The 20,697-nt window shown below is 46.2% G+C and overlaps 1 protein-coding gene across 4 annotated transcripts in view; it reads left to right on the top strand.

The window, feature by feature from the left end:
- Window positions 1-20,697, top strand: part of LOC144672648 (sterol O-acyltransferase 2-like) — a 107,189-nt gene that overhangs the window by 19,948 nt on the left and 66,544 nt on the right. For all 4 annotated transcript variants that reach the window (XM_078534519.1, XM_078534520.1, XM_078534521.1 and 1 more), the window contains 2 exons: window positions 14,430-14,529; window positions 15,741-15,799. In XM_078534519.1, the coding sequence (XP_078390645.1) occupies window positions 14,430-14,529; window positions 15,741-15,799 (159 nt within the window). The remainder of the gene's footprint in view (window positions 1-14,429; window positions 14,530-15,740; window positions 15,800-20,697) is intronic.

Genomic DNA, 20,697 nt, shown 5'->3' with positions numbered 1-20,697 from the left:
GGTTGACAAAAACACTCGGAGAACCGTGGCTTAACAGCCTATATTGATATATACACAGAAAATGCTGGAAAAACTCAGCAGGCCTGACAGCATCTGTGGAGAGAGAAACTGAGTTAACGTTTCGAGTCCATTTGACTCTCCATCAGAGCTGGTTGGCAGCAAGTACCTGCGAGTAGAGAGAACAGGAAGTTGTGATGACCATCACTTTAAGATCAGCTCAACTGAGTAGAGGTCACGTGATTGGTTGAGCCAATGTGTGGCTAGCGCGGGGGAATAAATTCTAGGAAGGGGTTTCTTAGGAAGATGGCGGCTGTGAAAGGGGCAGCCACAGAAGCGCTCGTGTAAATAAAGTGTGTTTTGTTTGACTAAGAAGCCTCCCAGAGTGTGTTTCTACACAAGTAATAGTGTTAGAGAAGGGAATCTTATTGATAATTTATTCCTGAAATCAATAACGTTCCTATACATTGGATAACAGATTCAAACCATGTGACAGTTCTGAGTTTAACTTAGGCCTTTAAGAATCCAAATAGCCAATATTTAACGATTTCTCAGACTCTCTGAACGTGGAAATCCAAACATTTCTGCATGACTTAATTTTCTTCTTCAGTTCCCCGCCTGAAGGCAGGTCCACACCACAGCACCACGATCTCCACCACAGGTAAGGCAGGGAGGCAGTTCCCGAATCCACCCCACACTGTTAGCACCAACCTGGCCCACGCTGACCATCGACCAACCGGCCCGGCGAGGAGTCCGAGTTGCTGTGACAACAGACACTTTTACATGCATGATAAAAGCAAAAAACTGCGGATGCTGGAAATCCAAAACAAAAATAAAAATACCTGGAAAAACTCAGCAGGTCTGGCAGCATCTGCGGAGAGGGACACAGTTAACGTTTCGAGTCCGTTCTGTTGAAGAGTCATACGGACTCGAAATGTTAACTGTGTCCCTCTCTGCAGATGCTGCCAGACCTGCTGAGTTTTTCCAGGTATTTTTACTTTTCCATGCATGTTGTAGTCTGGAGCTATGGATAGTGATGGCAGAGGCTGCAATATCTTTCCATCACAAGGCTAACCAGGAATCTCTCCCACTCTTACCGCCTGTCACCATCAACATGCATCAGAAGGATTTGCAGGTTGATACACAACCTGTTTGGCCACATTATAAACGCACCTTCCTTGGCCATAAAGTCTTGGAGTGGGACTTGAACCCAGAGCTTGTGACTCAGAGGCAAGGGTTGCTACCCACTGCACCAAAAGAGATGACTTAATCATATAATGATTAAAATACAACTCCAAAGAAGTAGAATTTAATTGATGCATCCCTGATTGCTAACTATTTGCCCTTAATTAACAATCTCTTTCTTTGTAATACTCCTTTGCTTTATCTTATCGATTGTTTCACTCTTGTTAACTGTAATTGCAATTTCATCAAGTGCACCCTCTAATTCTAACACACCCTATCATTTTCTTCCATTCTCAGCTTCAATTTAAAGGACCCAGATATTTCAGAAGTACAGAACTAACTGAGTTTCTGAACTTGTTCCCAACTGGTGAAAGCTGTCTGAAATATAAGCCCTGGCATTTTTTAAAATTATATTTACTGAAATGACTAAACTGACCATTGTTTTAAATGTTGCCCTAGCCCAACAGCCCAGTGATAATTTAAAACAAAACAAAAACAGAATTACCTGGAAAAACTCAGCAAGTCTGGCAGCATCGGCGGAGAAGAAATCAGTCAACGTTTCGAGCCCTCATGGCCCTTCGGCAGAACTGCAGCATAGTTTCAACAAGGGAGAAATATAAATTGGTTTAAGGTGGGTGGGGTGGGGGGGGTGGAAGAGACACATTGAGGGTGTGGTGTGAGCAGATAATAATCAAAAGATGTCACAGACAAAAGGGTCAAAGAGGTGTTGAAGGTGGTGGTCTTTGTCTGAGAAAAGTGCTAATTAAGAATGGAACAGGATATTCAAAGTACAGCTCTAGTGGGGGTGGGGTGGAAAGACTAAAGGTTTTAGTTTTAGATTTAAAAATAATGGAAATAGGTGGGGAAAGAAGAATCTATATAAATTATTGAAAAAAAAAAGCGGGTGGGGGGGGAAAAGAAACGGGGTGGGGATGGGGGGAGGGGGAGTTTAAGATCTAAAGTTGTTGAATTCAATATTCAGCCCAGAGGGCTGTAAAGTGCCTAGTCGGAAGATGAGGTGCTGTTCCTCCAGTTTGCGTTGGGCTTCACTGGAACAATGCAGCAAGCCAAGGACAGACATGTTGGCAAGAGAACAGGGTGGAGTGTTAAAATGGCAAGCGACAGGGAGGTTTGGGTCTTTCTTGCGGACAGACCGCAGGTGTTCCGCAAAACGGTCGCCCAGTTTGCGTTTGGTCTCTCCAATGTAGAGGAGACTGCATTGGGAGCAACGAATGCAGTAGACTAAGTTAGGGGAAATGCAAGTGAAATGCTGCTTCACTTGAAAGGAGTGTTTGGGCCCTTGGACGGTGAGGAGAGAGGAAGTGAAGGGGCAGGTGTTGCATCTTCTGCGTGGGCATGGGGAGGTGCCATAAGTGGGGGTTGAGGAGTAGGGGGTGATGGAGGAGTGGACCAGGGTGTCCCGGAGGGAACGATCCCTACGGAATGCCGTCAAGGGGGGCGAAGGGAAGATGTGTTTGGTGGTGGCATCATGCTGGAGTTGGCGGAAATGGCGGAGGATGATCCTTTGAATGCGGAGGCTGGTGGGGTGATAAGTGAGGACAAGGGGGACCCTATCATGTTTCTGGGAAGGAGGAGAAGGCATGAGGGAGGATGCGCGGGATATGGGCCGGACACGGTTGAGGGCCCTGTCAACGACCGTGGATGGAAAACCTCGGTTAAGGAAGAAGGAGGACATGTCAGAGGAGCTGTTTTTGAAGGTAGCGTCATCAGAACAGATGCGACGGAGGCGAAGGAACTGAGAGAATGGGATGGAGTCTTTACAGGAAGCGGGGTGTGAGGAGCTGTAGTCGAGGTAGCTGTGGGAGTCGGTAGGCTTGTAATGGATATTGGTGGACAGTTTATCATCAGAAATTGAGACAGAGAGGTCAAGGAAGGGAAGAGAAGTGTCAGAGATGGACCATGTGAAGATGATGGAGGGGTGGAGATTGGAAGCAAAATTAATAAATTTTTCCAGGTCCCGACGAGAGCATGAAGCAGCACCGAAGTAATCATCGATGTACCGGAGAAAGAGTTGTGGGAGGGGGCCGGAGTAGGACTGGAACAAGGAATGTTCCACATACCCCATAAAGAGACAGGCATAGCTGGGGCCCATGCGGGTACCCATAGCCACACCTTTTATTTGGAGGAAGTGAGAGGAGTTAAAGGAGAAATTGTTCAGTGTGAGAACAAGTTCAGCCAGACGGAGGAGAGTAGTGGTGGATGGGGATTGTTGGGGCCTCTGTTCAAGGAAGAAGCTAAGGGCCCTCAGACCATCCTGGTGGGGGATGGAGGTGTGGAGGGATTGGACATCCATGGTGAATTTAAATTGACTTTCGCTTCTCTGCTTGTCAGGCAAAGAATAATATTATTATGATATAGAGAAATCAATAGCAATAAAACAACAGCAGACTTTAGGACAGACCAATTATCCCTTTCATTATACAGTAACAGCACCTGGGAGTTTTTTTGTGAGTTGGGGTGTGGGCATCGCTGGCTGGGCCCAGCATTTGTTGCCCATCCCTAATTGCCCCTTGAGAAGGTGGTGGTGAGCTGCCTTCTTGAACCGCTGCAGTCCATGTGGTGTAGGTACACCCACAGTGCTGTTAGGGAGGGAGTTCCAGGATTTGGACCCAGTGAAGGAACGGCGATATAGTTCCAAGTGAAGATGGTGTGCAGATAGTCATTTGGTAGTACAGAACGTGAGTATTGCTGAGAAAAGAGACATGCTGTTGAAGCTTTTCATCTTGCACTCATCAGGGCAGGTGCAAGGATTCCAAATCTCCAAGGAAAAAACAATTTATACTGCATGAGAAAAGGGGTGCCGATTGGTTGACAAGTTGGCTCTGATTGGTCAAGATTTTGCCATAGCAAACGTACCAAGGGGGCTATTGTCCCCGATGCTTTTGTTTATTCAAAAAAGGGGCAATGCCTGGACATGTTCCTTTTGTCTGCGGAGGACAGGTTCTTGAATATGGCGCTATGTACCATCTAGCAAGTGTAAGTGAGCTACACTGCAAGACCAACTGATAATCTTAAATTGGTTGTTAGTGTAATTCTTAGCACACTCGGGATTGTTCAGCAAGTGCTGTCCAATCGCGGAATCACATCTAATGTTAGACATTATATTCTGAGTTTTGCAAGCACCAGGCTGGTTGAATACGGTTTGAAGGGATGTGCTGTTTGATATGATCTGCCAGTCGTTGGTAGGTATGGCCTTTGAAAATTTGAGCAACAGGTGAAGCTATTTCATGCTGCTACTAAGCAGTAACAACATGAGTGTTATTCTCCACTAACAAGATACACCCATAAAGGTGTTCTTCCACAACTGAGTAACGTGGTATATGAGTTTCAGTGCCGGTGCGATATCAGGTACATAGGCCGTACATCCCAATGACTGCTGGATCGTATCAGACAGTACATCCCTTCGACTGTTTGCAACAGGCAGAGTAGCGACCATATTCAACCAGCCCATGCTTGCAAAACTCAGAATATAATGTCTAACGTTAGATGTGATTCCGCGATTGGACAGCACTTGCTGAACAATCCCAAGTGTGCTATGAATTACACTAACAACCAGTTTAAGATTATCAGTTGGACTCGCAATGTAGCTCACTTACACTTGCTGGAAGCTACATATTTTCATATTCAGGAACCTGTCCTCTGTAGACAAAAGGAACATGTCCAGACATTGCACCGTTTATGAACAAACAAAAGCATGGGGCGGGGGCGGGGAGGGGGGAATAGCCCCCTAGTGCATTTGCCATGGAAACGTCTCGACCAATCGAAGCCGACTTGCCAACCAATCGGCACCCCTTTTCTCATGCAGCATAAATTGTTGCTCCCTTTGAAATTTGGTATTCTTGCATCAGTCCTGATGAATGCAAGATGAAAAGCTTTGACAGCATGTCTCTTTTCTCAGCAACATTCAGGATGGTGTGTGGCTTGGAGGGGAACTTCCAGGTGCTGGTGTTCCCATGTGTCTGCTGCCCGTATCCTTCTGGGTGGTAGAAGTCATGGGGTTAGAAGATGCTGTGGAAGGAGCCTTGGTGAGTTGCTGCAGTGCATCTTGTAGATGGTGCACACTGTGCATCAGTGGTGGAGGGACTGAATGTTTATTGAGGTGGATGTGGTGCCAATCAAGCAGGCTGCTTTGTCCTGGATGGTGTCGAGCTTCTTGAGTGTTGTTGGAGCTGCACTCATCCAAGCAAGTGGAGAGTGTTCCATCACACTCCTGACTTGTGCCTTGTAGATGGTCCTAACTGCCCTCTGAAATGGCACAGCAAGCCACTCAGTTGTGTCAAACTGTTATGTTGAAATGTGAGCGCGTTGTATTAAATCTGATCTGAACTCTGGTGAAGGAATTAAATTGCACTTGTGGTGTAAGTGGGAAATTGCTAGCAAATTAACTCAATGTAGTGTTCAAATTGTACAGAGCTCTGGCTAGAACCACCTGAGCGCTGTGTTCTGTTCTGAGCAGATCTACCGCTATTGTTGAATACTGGCTATTAAATATAAGTGGGTAGCAGGAAGATGGACTGATCTTTATGTACAAGTCAAAGTCAATTGTATTTGGTGAAGGGCAACTGGGAGTTTAGTGCAAACAGCGCACCACCTCTCTGGTGTAAACTCATTCCTAGAACGATACACAGCACTGGCTATTGCAGACTCAGACGAGCAAGGAAATGAGATGCTGGATAGAAACCTGTGGGTAAGTTAAATTCAAAGGATCGAGACACTTCAAGGAGACTGTCACAAAAGGAGGTTAAAAACGCTGAATGGCTCATAGGGCATCAAGAGGAATCGAAAATCACAAACAGCCTTTGCTGAGCCTGAAGGGGGAAGAGGCTTAAGAAGGGCCAGTTCGAAATGTAGGGCAAGGAACACTGGGATACAGGCAAGTGAGTGTGACGGAGCTGCCTGGCTCCCAGCCTCCTCGCCTGCACTCAGTCTGTGTGAGAAGGGTTAACCTCAGTGCCACTCCATGGTACTATCCTCATAAGTCAGTATTGCAGTGGGCCTGCGAGGAGATGCAGCCAGACTACTTTAGTTGTGTTGGTATCACAGACTAATTTCCATATTCCGCCAACATTTATATGGGTGGCGTGAGCTGCTGAGATGGTTGTCCTGATAATGGAAACTTCTAAACGGAAAGAATCTAAAGATGGGTCTTGGAGATTTCCAGTGATGTGGCCGTGACTATTTCCTTTGGCAGCTTGTTCCATTGTGGGAATGTCCTTGGGAAGAAAGATTGTCAATACACTGTCTTAGAAGCAAATGGTCTTGGTAGTTTGTGTGGATGACCACCTTGTTGCCAGAGGGCACCAGGTACTTGCTTCTGTGAATTCCTACCAGTCCGTTCCGTATCTTATAGAATACGGCTGGTCTATTTCACTAAAATGAAAGCAAAATACTGCGGATGCTGGAAATCTGAAATTAAAAACAGAAAATGCTGGAAAAACTCAGCATGCCCGACAGCATCTGTGGAGAGAGAAACAGAGGTAACGTTTCGAGTCCGTATAGCTCTTGAAGAAGTTTATCCAGCATTTTCTGTTTTTATTTCAGCCTATTTTACTCCATCCTTTTGCTGGAGTGATTCCCATCCCAAACCTTTGATCAAGTATTTGGTCAGGCCAGAGCTGACCATGACTGTGTGCCAGTTGGTAGGGAAGGTTCCCTTGACTGATATGGACTGTAAAAAGGAGAGTGCTGGATAAATCAGGGAACTGCCAAATAATATTGGGAGTTCAGCCTAGAAAAAGACCAGATTGTATTTTAATTATTTTTGATTCTATGGGGAGCAGTAAGGAATCACTGTTTCTCCGTGGAAAATGTATTCTGCTCATTGATATATTTGCTGTAAAATTAACCAGTACATCGTGTTACAGTTGACCATGTGGGTTTGTGCATAATCAGAATATCTCATCCACAACTGTTTTGCACTGTTCCAAATCTCAAGTCAAACTATTATTCAACTGGCTTGGACGAATGCTCCAGAGACGGTAGACAGGCAATAGTTAGCGTTTAAAGAATGAACCAACAAATACACATTCCTTTGAGGCAGAAACAACCCAACAAGAAAAGTGACCCAGTCATGGCGAACAAGAGAAGTTAGAGATTGTATTAGGCTAAAGGAAGAAGCTCATAAAGTTGCTTAAAAAAATGTAGTAAGCCTGAGAATTGGAAGCATTTTAGAATTCAGCAAAAGAGGACCAAGAAAAAGTTAAAGAAAGGGAGAATAGAATATGTAGGTATGCGAAAAGGAAAAGCTTAACAAAGACAAATGTGGGTCCATTACAGGCAGAGGAATTTATAATGGGGAAACTCTTTCGAGTTACCAACAGTCACAGATTGCAACTCTTTCGAGTACAATCACAGTTCTTGGTTTCCAGGAGTGGGACATGAACCCACAACCCTCTGATTCAAAGGCGAGGGTGCTATGAACTGAGCCACAGCTGACACCTCTTATAATGGGGAATAGGGAAATGGCAGAGAAGCTAAATAATTACTTTGTGTACATACTTCATTGAGGAAGATACAAAAAAACTTCCAGAAATAATGGAGAACCAAGAGATTAGCAGGAATGAGGAACTGAAAGAAATTAGTATTAGTAAAAAAGTACCACTGGGGAAATTAATGGGACTGGAAGTTACTAAATCCTCTGGACCTGATGATCTACATCCCAGAGAGTTGAAAGAGGTGGCTGTAGAGATAGTGGATGCATTGGTGATTATCTTCCAAAATTCTAAAGATTCTGGAATGGTTCCTGCAGGTTGCAAGGTAGCAAATGTAACTCCACTAGGGAAGAGAGAAAATGGGGAACTACATACCTGTTAGCCTAACATATAGGGGAGGTGGTGGTATAGTGATGTAGTGGTATTGTCACTGGACTGGTAATCCAGAGGCCCAGGATAATGCTCTGGGGAGCTGGGTTCAAATCCCACCATGGCAGCTGGTGGAATTTGAATTCAATAAATTAAAGGTCTAACGATTACCATGAAACCGTTGTCGATTGTCCGAAAAACTCACTAATACCCTTTAGGGAAGGAAATCTCCTGTCCTTACTTGGTCTGGCCTACATGTGACTCCAGACCCACAGCAATGTGGTTGACTCTTAACTGCCCCTCTGAAATGCATAGCAAGATGTTCAGTTGTACCAAATTGCTACAGGAAAGGTTGAATACCAACAGGACAGACCCAGCAGAGGTGGCGGCACAGTGGTATACAGTTGGGAGGGAGTTGCCCTGGGAGTCCTCAACATCGACTCAGAACACATGAAGTCTCATGGCATCAGGTCAAACATGGGCAAGGAAACCTCCTGCTGATTACCATGTACCACCCTCCCTCAGCTGATGAATCAGTGCTCCTCCATGTTGAACACCACTTGGAGGAAGCACTGAGGGCAGCAAGGGCGCAGAATGTACTCTGGGTGGGGGACTTCAATGTGCATCACCAAGAGCGGCTCGGTAGCACCACCATTGACCGAGCTGGCTGAGTCCTAAAGGACATAGCTGCTGGACTGGGTCTGCGGCAGGTGCTGAGGTAACCACCAAGAGGGAAAAACATACTTGACCTCATCCTCACCAACCTGCCTGTCACACATGCATCTGCCCATATAGGAGGTAGGAGTGACCACCGCACAGTCCTTGTGGAGATGCACATAGCTACAGGAGATGCACTAAAAAGATTATTATTGAAAGATGGTAAGTCACCTAGCAATGTTAAGTCCAGATGGAATGCATCTTAGGTTTGCTGAAAGAAATAAAGATAGAAAAGTTGTCTATAAGGAGTTTTGGAAGGCATCCACCAAAGTGCCGCAGTGGAGACCCATTAAGATGATCCATGGAATTAAGGGGAGAGTGGTAGTATGGATACGGAATTGGCTCGGTATTGGGAAGAAAAGGGTGGTGATGGATGGATTTTTAAAATTTGTTTCAGTGATGTTCACCAAGAGTCAGTTTTGGGTCCATTACCCTTTATAATTTTCATAAAGCGACCTAGACTTGGGTGGAGGGAGCAGCATTATAAAGTTTGCAGATGTTATGAAACTTGACAGAAGTGATGAGGATAGTCCTAGGCTTCAGGATGACCAACAAGATGATGAAATGGGCAGAAGCATGGAGTTCAGTGTGAGGAAATGTGAAGTGATAGACTTTGGGAGGACGAATGATAAAAAGACAGTAAACTCTAAATGATATGATTTTCAAAATTGTAATGTTACAATCCCAGTAGAGACCAATAAACTGAAAAGAAAGGGATCCTCCAACAGTGAAAGGAATCAATGGACAAGATTTCACTTCTCAAAACTTATATTGTAACAGTCAAACCTCAAATCAATATAAAATTAAGCATGCATAAATAGACAAATTATTTTTCTGAAAAAAAGAGATGTCTAAACTTTTCATCTCTCTTTTCGGCCACTCACAAGAATACCAATATAAGGGGAAAACAACAATTTATACTGTATGTGAAGAGAGTGCTGATTGGTTGGCAAGTGGCGTTGCCATGGAGAATGCACCACTGATGGTGACTGACAGTAACTGCCCAGCACTATTTGAAATTTAAACCAGGCAACTTGACCATGATTGGTTGAGACATTGCTTCTGAGGAATGAGTCAGTGAATGGCTGTCACTTATTTTGTTTAGCTGACTCATTCCTGGATACAGTTAACACCCAAATGGCACACTCCTGCAGAACTTCCTCAGCTAGGTTCATGACAATCCTGATGGCACAGATTCCCCAGAGACTCCTTTATCACTTCTCTTTAATAAACCCTATTAAAGGGTCTGGTCGGCAAATCTGTAGCAGCAGCAGTAAAACTTCCCAATTCACAATCTCTGCTTTAACGCTGTCTTCAGCTTCCTTAACTGCATTACATACATGCACAGCTCCTTGTAAATGTGTCTTCTCTGTTCTTATTTCATTACCCCAATTAGCTGCTAATTGTCCTTTCTTGTGATCAAGCTCACATCTCCATAGCAATGCTAAGTCACAGCCCAGTTCATGGTTTTGCCTTTTATCTGAACCTTGCCTCAAATCAGGCAGCTTAATTTCTCTGAAGTCCAATGACCTCATAGTAAGAATTCCATATACCCACTTTCCAGAATTCTATCTGGTTTCACTTTGGATTTAAAGGGATATCTCACAACTACAAGCTTTTGCAAAGTACAGAGTTCATCACAGTAGATGGACAGGGAGACGTTGATATCTATAAACACAAATCCTTAAAGGTGGCCGACCAGGTTGAGAAGGTGATCAAAAAAGCGTATGGGTTACTCGGGTTTATAAATAGAAGAATAGAATATAAAAGCAAAGAGATCATGGTGGAACTTTATAAATGACAGCTTAGGCCTCAGCTTTAGGCTGGGCAGCACATGTCAGGAAAGATGTAAAGGTCAATAGCAAGGGAGATCAGGGATTAGGAGCTTCAGTTATGAGGAGAAATTGGAGAATTTAGGATTGTTCTCCTTGGGACAGAGAAGGATAAGAAGCAACAGAATAGAGGATTTCAAGATGATGAGAGGGTTTGATATGGGTAAATGGAGAAAAGTTGTTGCCTCTGGTGAGTGAGTGTGTGTGAGTGAGTGTGTGTTTGAGTCTGAGTGTGCCTGAGTGTGAGTGTATGGGCAGAATCACCCCAGATTTGCACAAAGTGTGGTAGTGGGCGGGAAGAAAGTTGTTTTACCCCCCGTCCCAGCCACGATGGTGGGTTTTCTCACTGTATCGTCCCATCCCCGCCTCATTAATTATACAGCCACAGGAAACAGGCTGTCTCGCTGGAGGGCAGCCTCCGATTTACCCACCACCCCGTCACCTCACCCCTTCCTCACGCAGGGCTCCATGTTTAAACTGCCGCTGCGCCCACCCTTCTCAATGCTCACAGCCCAGGACCACTCCGGTGTAGACATGGCCCCAAAATCCAAGAAGAGTGCAGCCCCCCTCCCCCGATTCAGTGACACATGCCTGGGACGCCTTCTGGACGCTGTGGAGGCCGCGATGTCCTCTACCCTCGCTCTGGCCGCAGGAGGCCCATCAGTCTCACCACTCCGGCTTGGGAGTCGGTGGCAGAGGTGGTCAGTGCCAACGCTGCACAGAAGAGGTTGGCCATCCAGTGCAGATAGAGGATGAATGATCTCATCCGTGCAGCCAGTGTAAGGCAACCATCCCATCGCTCTAAACTCACACACTCACAAGCCCATCACACACTCACTGGCATCTCACTCACTGCCAGCTCAAGGGACATCACCACTCACTCTCTCTCACACACCCTCACATCTCCATCTGGCCTCATCTCCTCTGGAGGCTGCCTCCTCAGCCCTCACCATCTTGAGGCCACTTGTACAGATCAACATGTGTCCCCCACACACACCCTGGGATACCCCCCTTCCCCAGTACAGCCCTCGCCCTGCAGCCTCTTCCCTTGCCTGAGGCCACTTCTCCCCCTTCCCCAAGCAAGCCCTAGCCCTGCAGACATTGAAAAGCCACCCCCGCCTTACGGCTGGTCTGGTAGGTAGAGACCTGCCCGTGTGCCCCCCTAAAAGTGATGTGGTGCTGCCTGTGAAGCCTGGCGCTGATGACTGCGAGTGCTGCCCGAAGCAAGGTAGGCAAACAAACCTCGAAGTCCCGAGTGAAGTGCAGCTCACCAGGTGCACGTCGCTTATGTACAGTTGTGAAACATGTCGGAGTGCCACATTGGGAAATGTGGCCTGCCACTGAAGGGAGGAGCGGACGATCGCAAACAGGTTTCACAACAGCATGAAACCGGTTTTTGGCTGTCTCACTATATTGCCACCACCGCCCCCCCAAACCATGACACCTGATGCCAACAGCGTTGAAAAATTCCAGCCAATAACTAGAGGCCAGAGGTTAAATATTATTGGTATAGATCTCGATGGGAAGTGAGGAGTTATCAGGAAACACTTGTCCTGAAAAGATGGTGGAAGTTGCTTCAATCAATAATTTTAAAAGGGATTTGGACGGATACGAGAGGGTGGGGAGCTTAGAGTCCTGGACAAAAAGTGGGAGGTGGGACTAAATACAACAGTCCTTGCAAAGACCCGGCACAGGACAGAGAGGTCACACGCCCTCTTGCACTTTATATTTCAACGATTCTGCATGTAGCACACAGTACATGTGGCACCCATCACATGTAACACCCATTACATGTAACACCCATCACAAGTAACACCCATTACATGTAACACCCATTACATGTAACACCCATCACAAGTAACACCCATTACATGTAACACCCATTACATGTAACACCCATCGCATGTAACACCCATTACATGTAACACCCATCACATGTAACACCCATTACATGTAACACCCATTACATGTAACACCCATCGCATGTAACACCCATCACATGTAACACCCATCGCATGTAACACCCATCGCATGTAACACCCATTACATGTAACACCCATCACATGTAACACCCATTACATGTAACACCCATCGCATGTAACACCCATTACATGTAACACCCATCACATGTAACACCCATCACATGTAACACCCATTACATGTAACACCCATCGCATGTAACACCCATTACATGTAACACCCATCACATGTAACACCCATCACATGTAACACCCATCGCATGTAACACCCATCACATGTAACACCCATCGCATGTAACACCCATTGCATGTAACACCCATCACATGTAACACCCATCACATGTAACACCCATCGCATGTAACACCCATTACATGTAACACCCATCACATGTAACACACATCGCATGTAACACCCATTACATGTAACACCCATCACATGTAACACCCATCGCATGTAACACCCATCACATGTAACACCCATCGCATGTAACACCCATCGCATGTAACACCCATCGCATGTAACACCCATCGCATGTAACACCCATCACATGTAACACCCATCACATGTCACACCCATTACATGTCACACCCATTACATGTAACACCCATTACATGTAACACCCATCACATGTCACACCCATTACATGTCACACCCATTACATGTAACACCCATTACATGTAACACCCATCACATGTAACACCCATCACATGTAACACATGGTACAGATTCTTTTGAAAAACAAACTCAATAAATTAAACTAAAAATCAATGAGGGGAGACAGCCCCTGATGGGGCACGGTAACTAAAACAAAAACGTGAAAGGAAACTTAACAAATGAGATTAAAATGCCATTCCTGGGGCTGATGGTGCCCCCAGGCCCCTGTGGTGCCCCCCGGCCCCTGTGGTGCCCCCCGGCCCCTGTGGTGCCCCCCGGCCTCTGGTGTGCTGGTGGGCACCGCGTGCTCCCTCTCCAGGGCCACCCGGCTGTGAACACAGCCGCACAAGAGGGGCAGACAGTTGGGTAGGATGACCCCCCTCGACTGCCCGCTGCCTGGGCCTGTTGATGGCCACTTTGGCCAGGCCCAGGAGCAGGCTTACCAGGAGGTCCTCCTCTCTCTCCCAGCCCCCCTCCCGCACCGGGTGACCCAAGGTCAGGAACGTGGGGCTGAATTGCAACTAAAATCTGAGGGACAGCCCCTTCAAACGCTGAAAGAGGGGCTGCAACCTCGGGCAACCTGGGTACACATGGACCAGGGACACCCCTTGGCCGCAGGAAACAGGTGCGGCCTGGGAGTCCGTGAACCACCTTAAGCTACAATTGCATGGCACTGCTCCATACAAGACCCTCCAAACCAGGTCCCTGATGGAAAAAAGGGAGGAATCCCATATAGAGAACCCTCCACTGGGGACCCCTGCCACCGGATGGTAGAACAACATGCCACAGTGTGTCCTGAGGGTGGAGGAAGGCAAGGAAGTGGGAGGTGAGGAGCAGCAGGCCATAGAGGAAACCCCTCCATGCAAATGGAAAGGCACCGAGGGGAATTTCCGCAAAATGACTCAAATTGTGGGCCCATGGCTCCCGAGAGAGATGTCAGGACACAGGACCAACATGAAATTCGGTCCGAACGGGGGTCTAACACATGGTACATGCAACACAATACATGTAGCACGCGGTACATGTAGCACACAGTACATGTGCATACCATACATGCCTACATGGTACACATAGCCTGCAGTACATGTAGCACATGCTGCATGTGGCACACAGTACATGCCAGGTATAGTGCACTCAGTGAACAGTACCTATTGTTCACAGTGCACCTACCCTGCACTATGTGTACTATGTAAGATCCACAGGTCACACAGCACAGTCTTACCTCCCTTTTCTGTATTTTCAGAACCCCAAAACGAGGATGGACAGCTGCACAGAAGAATCTGAAGTGCGAGAAAGAAAGAAACAATTAAAAGAAGATAAAACACAGAGAACCCTAGCAAATGGTAAGAAGTTAAATAAATAAAACTGGACTAGCCATATAAATACTGTGGCTACAAGAGCAGGTCAGAGGCTGGGAATCCCGCAGTGAGTAACTCACCTCCTGACTCCCCAAAGCCTGTCCATCATCTACAAGGCATGAGTCAGGAGTGTGAGTGAATATCCTCCACTTGTCTGGATGAGTGCAGCTCCAACAACACTCAAGAAGCTCGACACCATCCAGGACAAAGCAGCCCCGCTTGATTGGCACCCCATCCACAAACATTCACTCCCTCCACCACCGACACACAGTAGCAGCAGTGTGTGTACCATCTACAAGATGCACTGCAGGAACTCACCAAGACTCCTTAGACAGCACCTTCCAAACCCACGACCACTACCATCTAGAAGGACAAGGGCAGCAGATACATGGGAACACCACTACCTGGAAGTTCCCCTCCAAACCACTCACCATTCCAATCACTGCTCCTCTGCCAAACACTCCCTCCACCCAATCCTAATCACATCTAAACCCAATCACCCACTCCCCCATCCGAATCGCCTCTCAACCCAATCGCCCCCTCCACCCCCCATCCTAATCACCTCTCAACTCAACCATCCCCTCCCCCCCCAATTTTAATCGCCCCTCAACCCAATCGCACTCCTAATCACTGGCTGGATGATAATGGGTCTTGAGGCCCAATGTTAGGTGCACCTTGAGCCTATACATTCATGGGCACAGACCGTTCAGCCAATTTCAGGTGCCGACAAAATTTTCCCTTTGTGCCCCCATTTGGTAAGAGTTCTATTCCCCTTAGTCAAACATAAGAAAGGAGAATTCACACGGCGGCTCATGATAAGATGGAGTAACTGGTGTGCAGTGTCCAGATTCCCTGTTCTCATCTCAGGGTCCTGCTTTTATCTACTTAGAAACTGGGTGGAATAATGTGCAGTCGGGAATGTAGGGGAAGCGAGCTTCACTTACCGAAAAGCCCATTGGTATTGACCTTGAGGAATATCTTGCGTAAAAACCCCAAAGACTTGACAGTACCCTTATAACCAGCAGAGAGAGGACACTTCCAACACACGAGTGCAGGCTGAGTGGGATCTCAGCTCTTCAAGGTGAAAGGGTTGTGTCTGAACTCTTGCAAGTCGTAACCCAAAAGGGACTTTTCTCTATAAATTCACCAGAGTACGAGAGCAGGCTGGAGGGTAACTATTTTTTCTTTCCTTAAAGGTTCAGCCGACTTTGACAATGAATTTGACCATCTAATTACCTGGAAGAGGAACATCGAGGTAGGAGATGTGACTTGTTTGAATCACAAGGCTATTGATGTGAACTTTCCTTACAGATAAATTAAGGGGACTGAGGGCTTCCTGATACAACACATTGAGCTGGCAAGCACAAACTGGCACACCTCGAGCTGGCGCACAGGCTGGCACACGAGCTGGCACGTGTGCAGCTGGCAACCACTGCCAATTGCAAGGATTCATTTGTTGCTTTAATATTACCAATTAGTGGGACAGAAATTGCTGCAGTGGTGAGTTTAGTAAACAACATCAGTTGAACCTTTACACTCACCGTTGGCATCACAACATATTGGCACCGCAAGTTGCTGGAAATGGCCCTTGGGAGGTTGATAGGTAAATGTCAGGGTCATGGTGTGAAATGTAGAAACATTCTTTACCCACAATGTACAGAACTAGTGGAACATTAGAACTGCTACACAGGAAAAGATCAAGGCCGACATACTTTGCCTTTGCCCCTCTATCCTGTTAGTGGTATGATACAATGATAATGGGGTTGTAATCTAATCACACCAATCAGCCTGTTATCAGTTACACTAGAACAGACCCAGATATGAGGTGAGAACATTCCAAGTGGTGGAGAACTTTGAGAACAGATTCATTGTTCCCCTTCTGGGCCTCTGACTGACATTTCAAGGCCATAAATCATATCATTAGTAGGGTCCTTTGCAACATTAATTACCACCCTGAATGGCTTTGGCAGCAAACTAATGTCATAAATCATATGATTTCATACTAATGTCATAAATCATATGATTTCATACTAATGTCATAAATCCAGCAATATTACGATCGCCATTCAGTTCGATTGGGAGCCTCGCAATGAGTAGGAACTTATGTTGTCTTTAGCAAAGGTGGGGGGCTTCTACAAAAATTGTGCAGCAATTGACGGAGAATCAGGCCTCATCAGCCTGGAATTTGTGGTTGTAATGGCGGTGAAACTGTCAGCGCTCACCGTCACTGCTGGGTACACCTGACAGAAACTTATGGAACCCACACGTGTGGTTAAATGCGAAAATCTAGAAGTTACCTTCAAGGTGTTCCTGCTCCTCCACAGAGTGAACTGCTGCAGTCTGAACAGATGCAATCAGCACAAGATCAGTGATTTAATGTGAATTTTAATTGTTTACCCACTATTCTCACTGTCAAAACCCACTGAAAACATTAATTCTTGTTGAATGAGGTTTTTAAAGTTTTTAAAGGCATGCTAAGTCGTAATTATAGCTGAACAACCTCACTGACCCTGAAAAACTAATTTTTCAAGTGTGGAGTGTCATTTCCTTGTAATAACATTGAAAAATTCCATGTTTTTTAAACTAAAAAAAAATCTGATTTTGTTTAAAGTTCGCTTATGATATTGCGGCTTCCGCCTTAATCCCAAGCGCATGTCCCAAATTTTATTTCGCTGTCTGTGTGAATTCTTCGATCTGATTGGCTGCTCAGCCTGTTTGATGACTTCACTGCTGCTGGATGCCACAGGTTCCAGATAGAAGGCACCATATTGGACGTCACATCGGAATAGGGGAAATTGTCACTCTGGAGCCTGCTAAATCTTTGTGGACAGCTTTCTTTGAGATCAGCTTTCACCATTAAGCGCAAAATCCAGGCCTCAGTGTAACTATTTCCCTCCATAAATTGCTGGATTCTTTTACAAATGACAAATGGCAAGCATTGTTAATGCGTCATTCTAATCCCAGCAATTTCCCTTTATTGGTATTTCCATCCTTTCAACAGCTTTTTGTCATGCATTACCTGTTCATTACATGCACATTACTACACCTTACCTGTACATTGCATGTACATTTCTTGTACATTGCATGTACATTGCCTGTACATTACTGCTCGCCAGCCCAGCTTCACACGTTGTGAAATTGCCTGCACTCTCTTGACTCCATCTTTTGCCCATCTTTCAATTACAGCCATCTGCCTGTGATACCAAGAGCGCCAAGGTTTCCATCAGCTTCTTGAACCTTTGAGAGAAGAAGGGTTAAATTGTGAGGTGCTTTGCAGACTGCACTGTGGGTCAAGGTCTACAGCAAGGATAGATGGAATTCAGTCCTCATAAAGGGAGATAAGGGGCTTATCAGCGCTCAAAACACGAGGTCATGTTTGGAATCCAAGTAAGGATTTACGATCATTCACTGGGCAGGTTTCTGCACCTCAGTGCCCTCCTGCAGATTGTGCTGCTTCATTCCAGTCACTTGATGGGTGACAGGAGGACACCAAGCAAAGATTGACAGCCCTGTGAAATGCAGCCAGTAACACTCTGGGGGCAAATCACAGGAATGTAAAGATACTGTGACACTGTGAAGGACATCACATTCTGATGTCTTCCTAGCATTCGTGTCTTTTACTGATATGTCTGCCCATATTTATAAAGCTAATGCTGGTTCCAATGGAACAGCCCAGATGTGGCTTTGGGTGTTGATAACTGGTGCAACCTGGAAAGGAACACCCGAGAGGCGATGTAATAGAAATATTTAAGGTAGTTCAATCAATAATCGCTTGGTAGTATAGAACTCTCCCTTATGATTGGTATTCTTGCAACTCTGTCCTGATGAGTGCAAGATGAAAAGCTTTGACAGAATGTCTTTTCTCAGCTATATAGTTAAATGAATGGAGAAGATGGAGGGGGGTGGTTAGTCACAGGGTCAAACTAGTAAAAAGTCAATTTAGGTCTGATATCGGGAAGTTTCTTTGCACACAGAGAGTGGGCGACACATGGAAGAGATTCCTTGGATAGACGACGGGAGCCTGAAACGCGGGAATTATTTCAGGAAGGATTGAAAGGAAGAAGCAAGAACAGCCTTGCATTTCTATAGCGCCTGCGGCAACCTCAAGCCATCCTAAAGCACTTTACAGCCAATGAGAAGTGTGGTCACCGTTTAAATGTAGGAAATGCAGCAGCCAATTTGTGCACAGCAAACTTCCATAAACAGCAATGCAATAATGACCAGATCGTCTGTTTTTGTGATGTTGACTGAGTGATTAATATTGGCAAGATCACCGGGGAGAATTCCCCTGCTCTCCTTCAAAATGGAGTCTTTCACAGCCACCTGAGAGGGCAGAAGGGGCCTCGGACAGCACCTCTGACAGTGCAGCACTCCCTCAGCACTGCACAGGAGTATCAGTCTGGACTTGAACCCACAACCTTTTGACTCAGGGGCAAGAGGGGAGAGCCAGGGCTGAACCAATTGGATGTTACGGCGAGGGAAAAGTGGGATCATTCAGGGTGAATGAACTCAGAAAGGCCTTCCCCTTCTGAAAACACCTTGTGAGCGGTGCGCCAAAATTCTCTTGGGATCATCACAGACTCCCATCGGACTACCAACCGGAGGGGAATACTGGTGTACACTGTGTAGGTATATGCTATGCGTCAAACAGCACTGGACTGCAAAGATTTTCACAGCTGACCTGTGCAGTCTCACAAACAAATCCTCCTCAATCATCCACCCCCTTAAATATTTATCAGGGTTCAGTCGCTTTCTGAATTTTATGATCATTGTGCTGGATTCCTCTCAGTGTGTTGCAAGTCACAGTTGTAAAGTATCATGTGGAATAATTTCACCTTTATCTTGGAACATAGCATGGACTCTCGACTATTTGGATTTCTTGTTATCTTTTACTTCCCTCAATCATTAGCTGTGAGCAGTGATGAGTTAGTTCTCATTTTGCAATTCATAATGCTTCGTGCATCTATGTCCAAATGTCTCTCTAATGGCCTGAAGGCACTGGCTTGTGTCCAGGACGAGGGCGTCATGTCTCCAACAATATGTGAGGTGCCCATGACCTTCTTTGTCACTAAGATCGAGACCATCCAATCAGCTGCCTCTGTCATGTCCCTCCCTCCCACTTGCCCATCTGGCCAATCTTCCTTTGTTGTCCGCACCACCACCCCTCCCGAGCCCTGAGCTCTTATCTCTCTCCAGTTTCTCTCCTCATGCCCTCTCGGAGCTCATCTCGTCCATGAGCCCCATCTCCTCGACCCCATTCCCACTAAAGTCCTGACCACCCAACTTCCCCTCCTGCTCCCCGTGTTAACCGATTTGTTAACAGTTCTCCCTTCAACGCTGTCCTTCTCTCCTTTAAATTTGCCGTCATCACCTTTTCTTCACAAGAAAAGCAACCCTTGACTGTCCCCCGCCCTTGCTACCATCCCATCTCCAACCTCCCTTTCCTCTCCAAAGTCCTTGAACATGTTGTCACCTCCCAAATCCATGCCCACCTTTCCCAGAACTGTTTGAATCCCTCCAATCAGGCTTCTGCCCCTGATACTGAAACGGTCTCTTATCAAAGTCACAAATGACATCCTGTGTGACTGTGACACAGGTAAACTTTCCCTCCTCGTCCTTCTCGACCTGTCTGCAGCCTTTGACACGGTTTGACCACACCATCCTCCCCCAACACCTCTCCACTGTCGTCCAGCTGGGTGGGACCTGCTCTCACCTGGTTCCATTCTTATCCATCTAATCGGAGCCAGAGAATCACTGGAAATGGCTTCTCTTCCTCCCTATCTCTGTGATCTCCTTCAGCCCCACAACCCTCCGAGATCTCTGCGCTCCTCTAATTCTGGCCTCTTGAGCATTCCCGATTTTAATCGCTCCACCATTGGCGGCCATGCCTTCAGCTGCCTAGACCCTAAACGTTGGAATTCCCTCCCTACCCCTCTCCGCCTCTACCTCACTTTCCTCCTTTAAGACCCTCCTTAAAACCTACCTCATTGATCAAGCTTTTGGTCACCTGACCTAATGAGCACACCATGACCTCCTCAAGGGCAATTAGGGATGGGCAATAAATGCTGGCCCAGCCAGTGACACACATGTCCAGTAAATGAATTAAAAATATCTTATGTGACTCAATGTTATAAGGCGTAATATAAATATAAG

This window comes from Cetorhinus maximus, chromosome X (assembly GCF_964194155.1).
Source record: "Cetorhinus maximus chromosome X, sCetMax3.hap1.1, whole genome shotgun sequence".
NCBI classification, from domain to species: Eukaryota; Metazoa; Chordata; class Chondrichthyes; order Lamniformes; family Cetorhinidae; genus Cetorhinus; species Cetorhinus maximus.
This window is presented reverse-complemented; position numbering and strand designations above follow the sequence as displayed.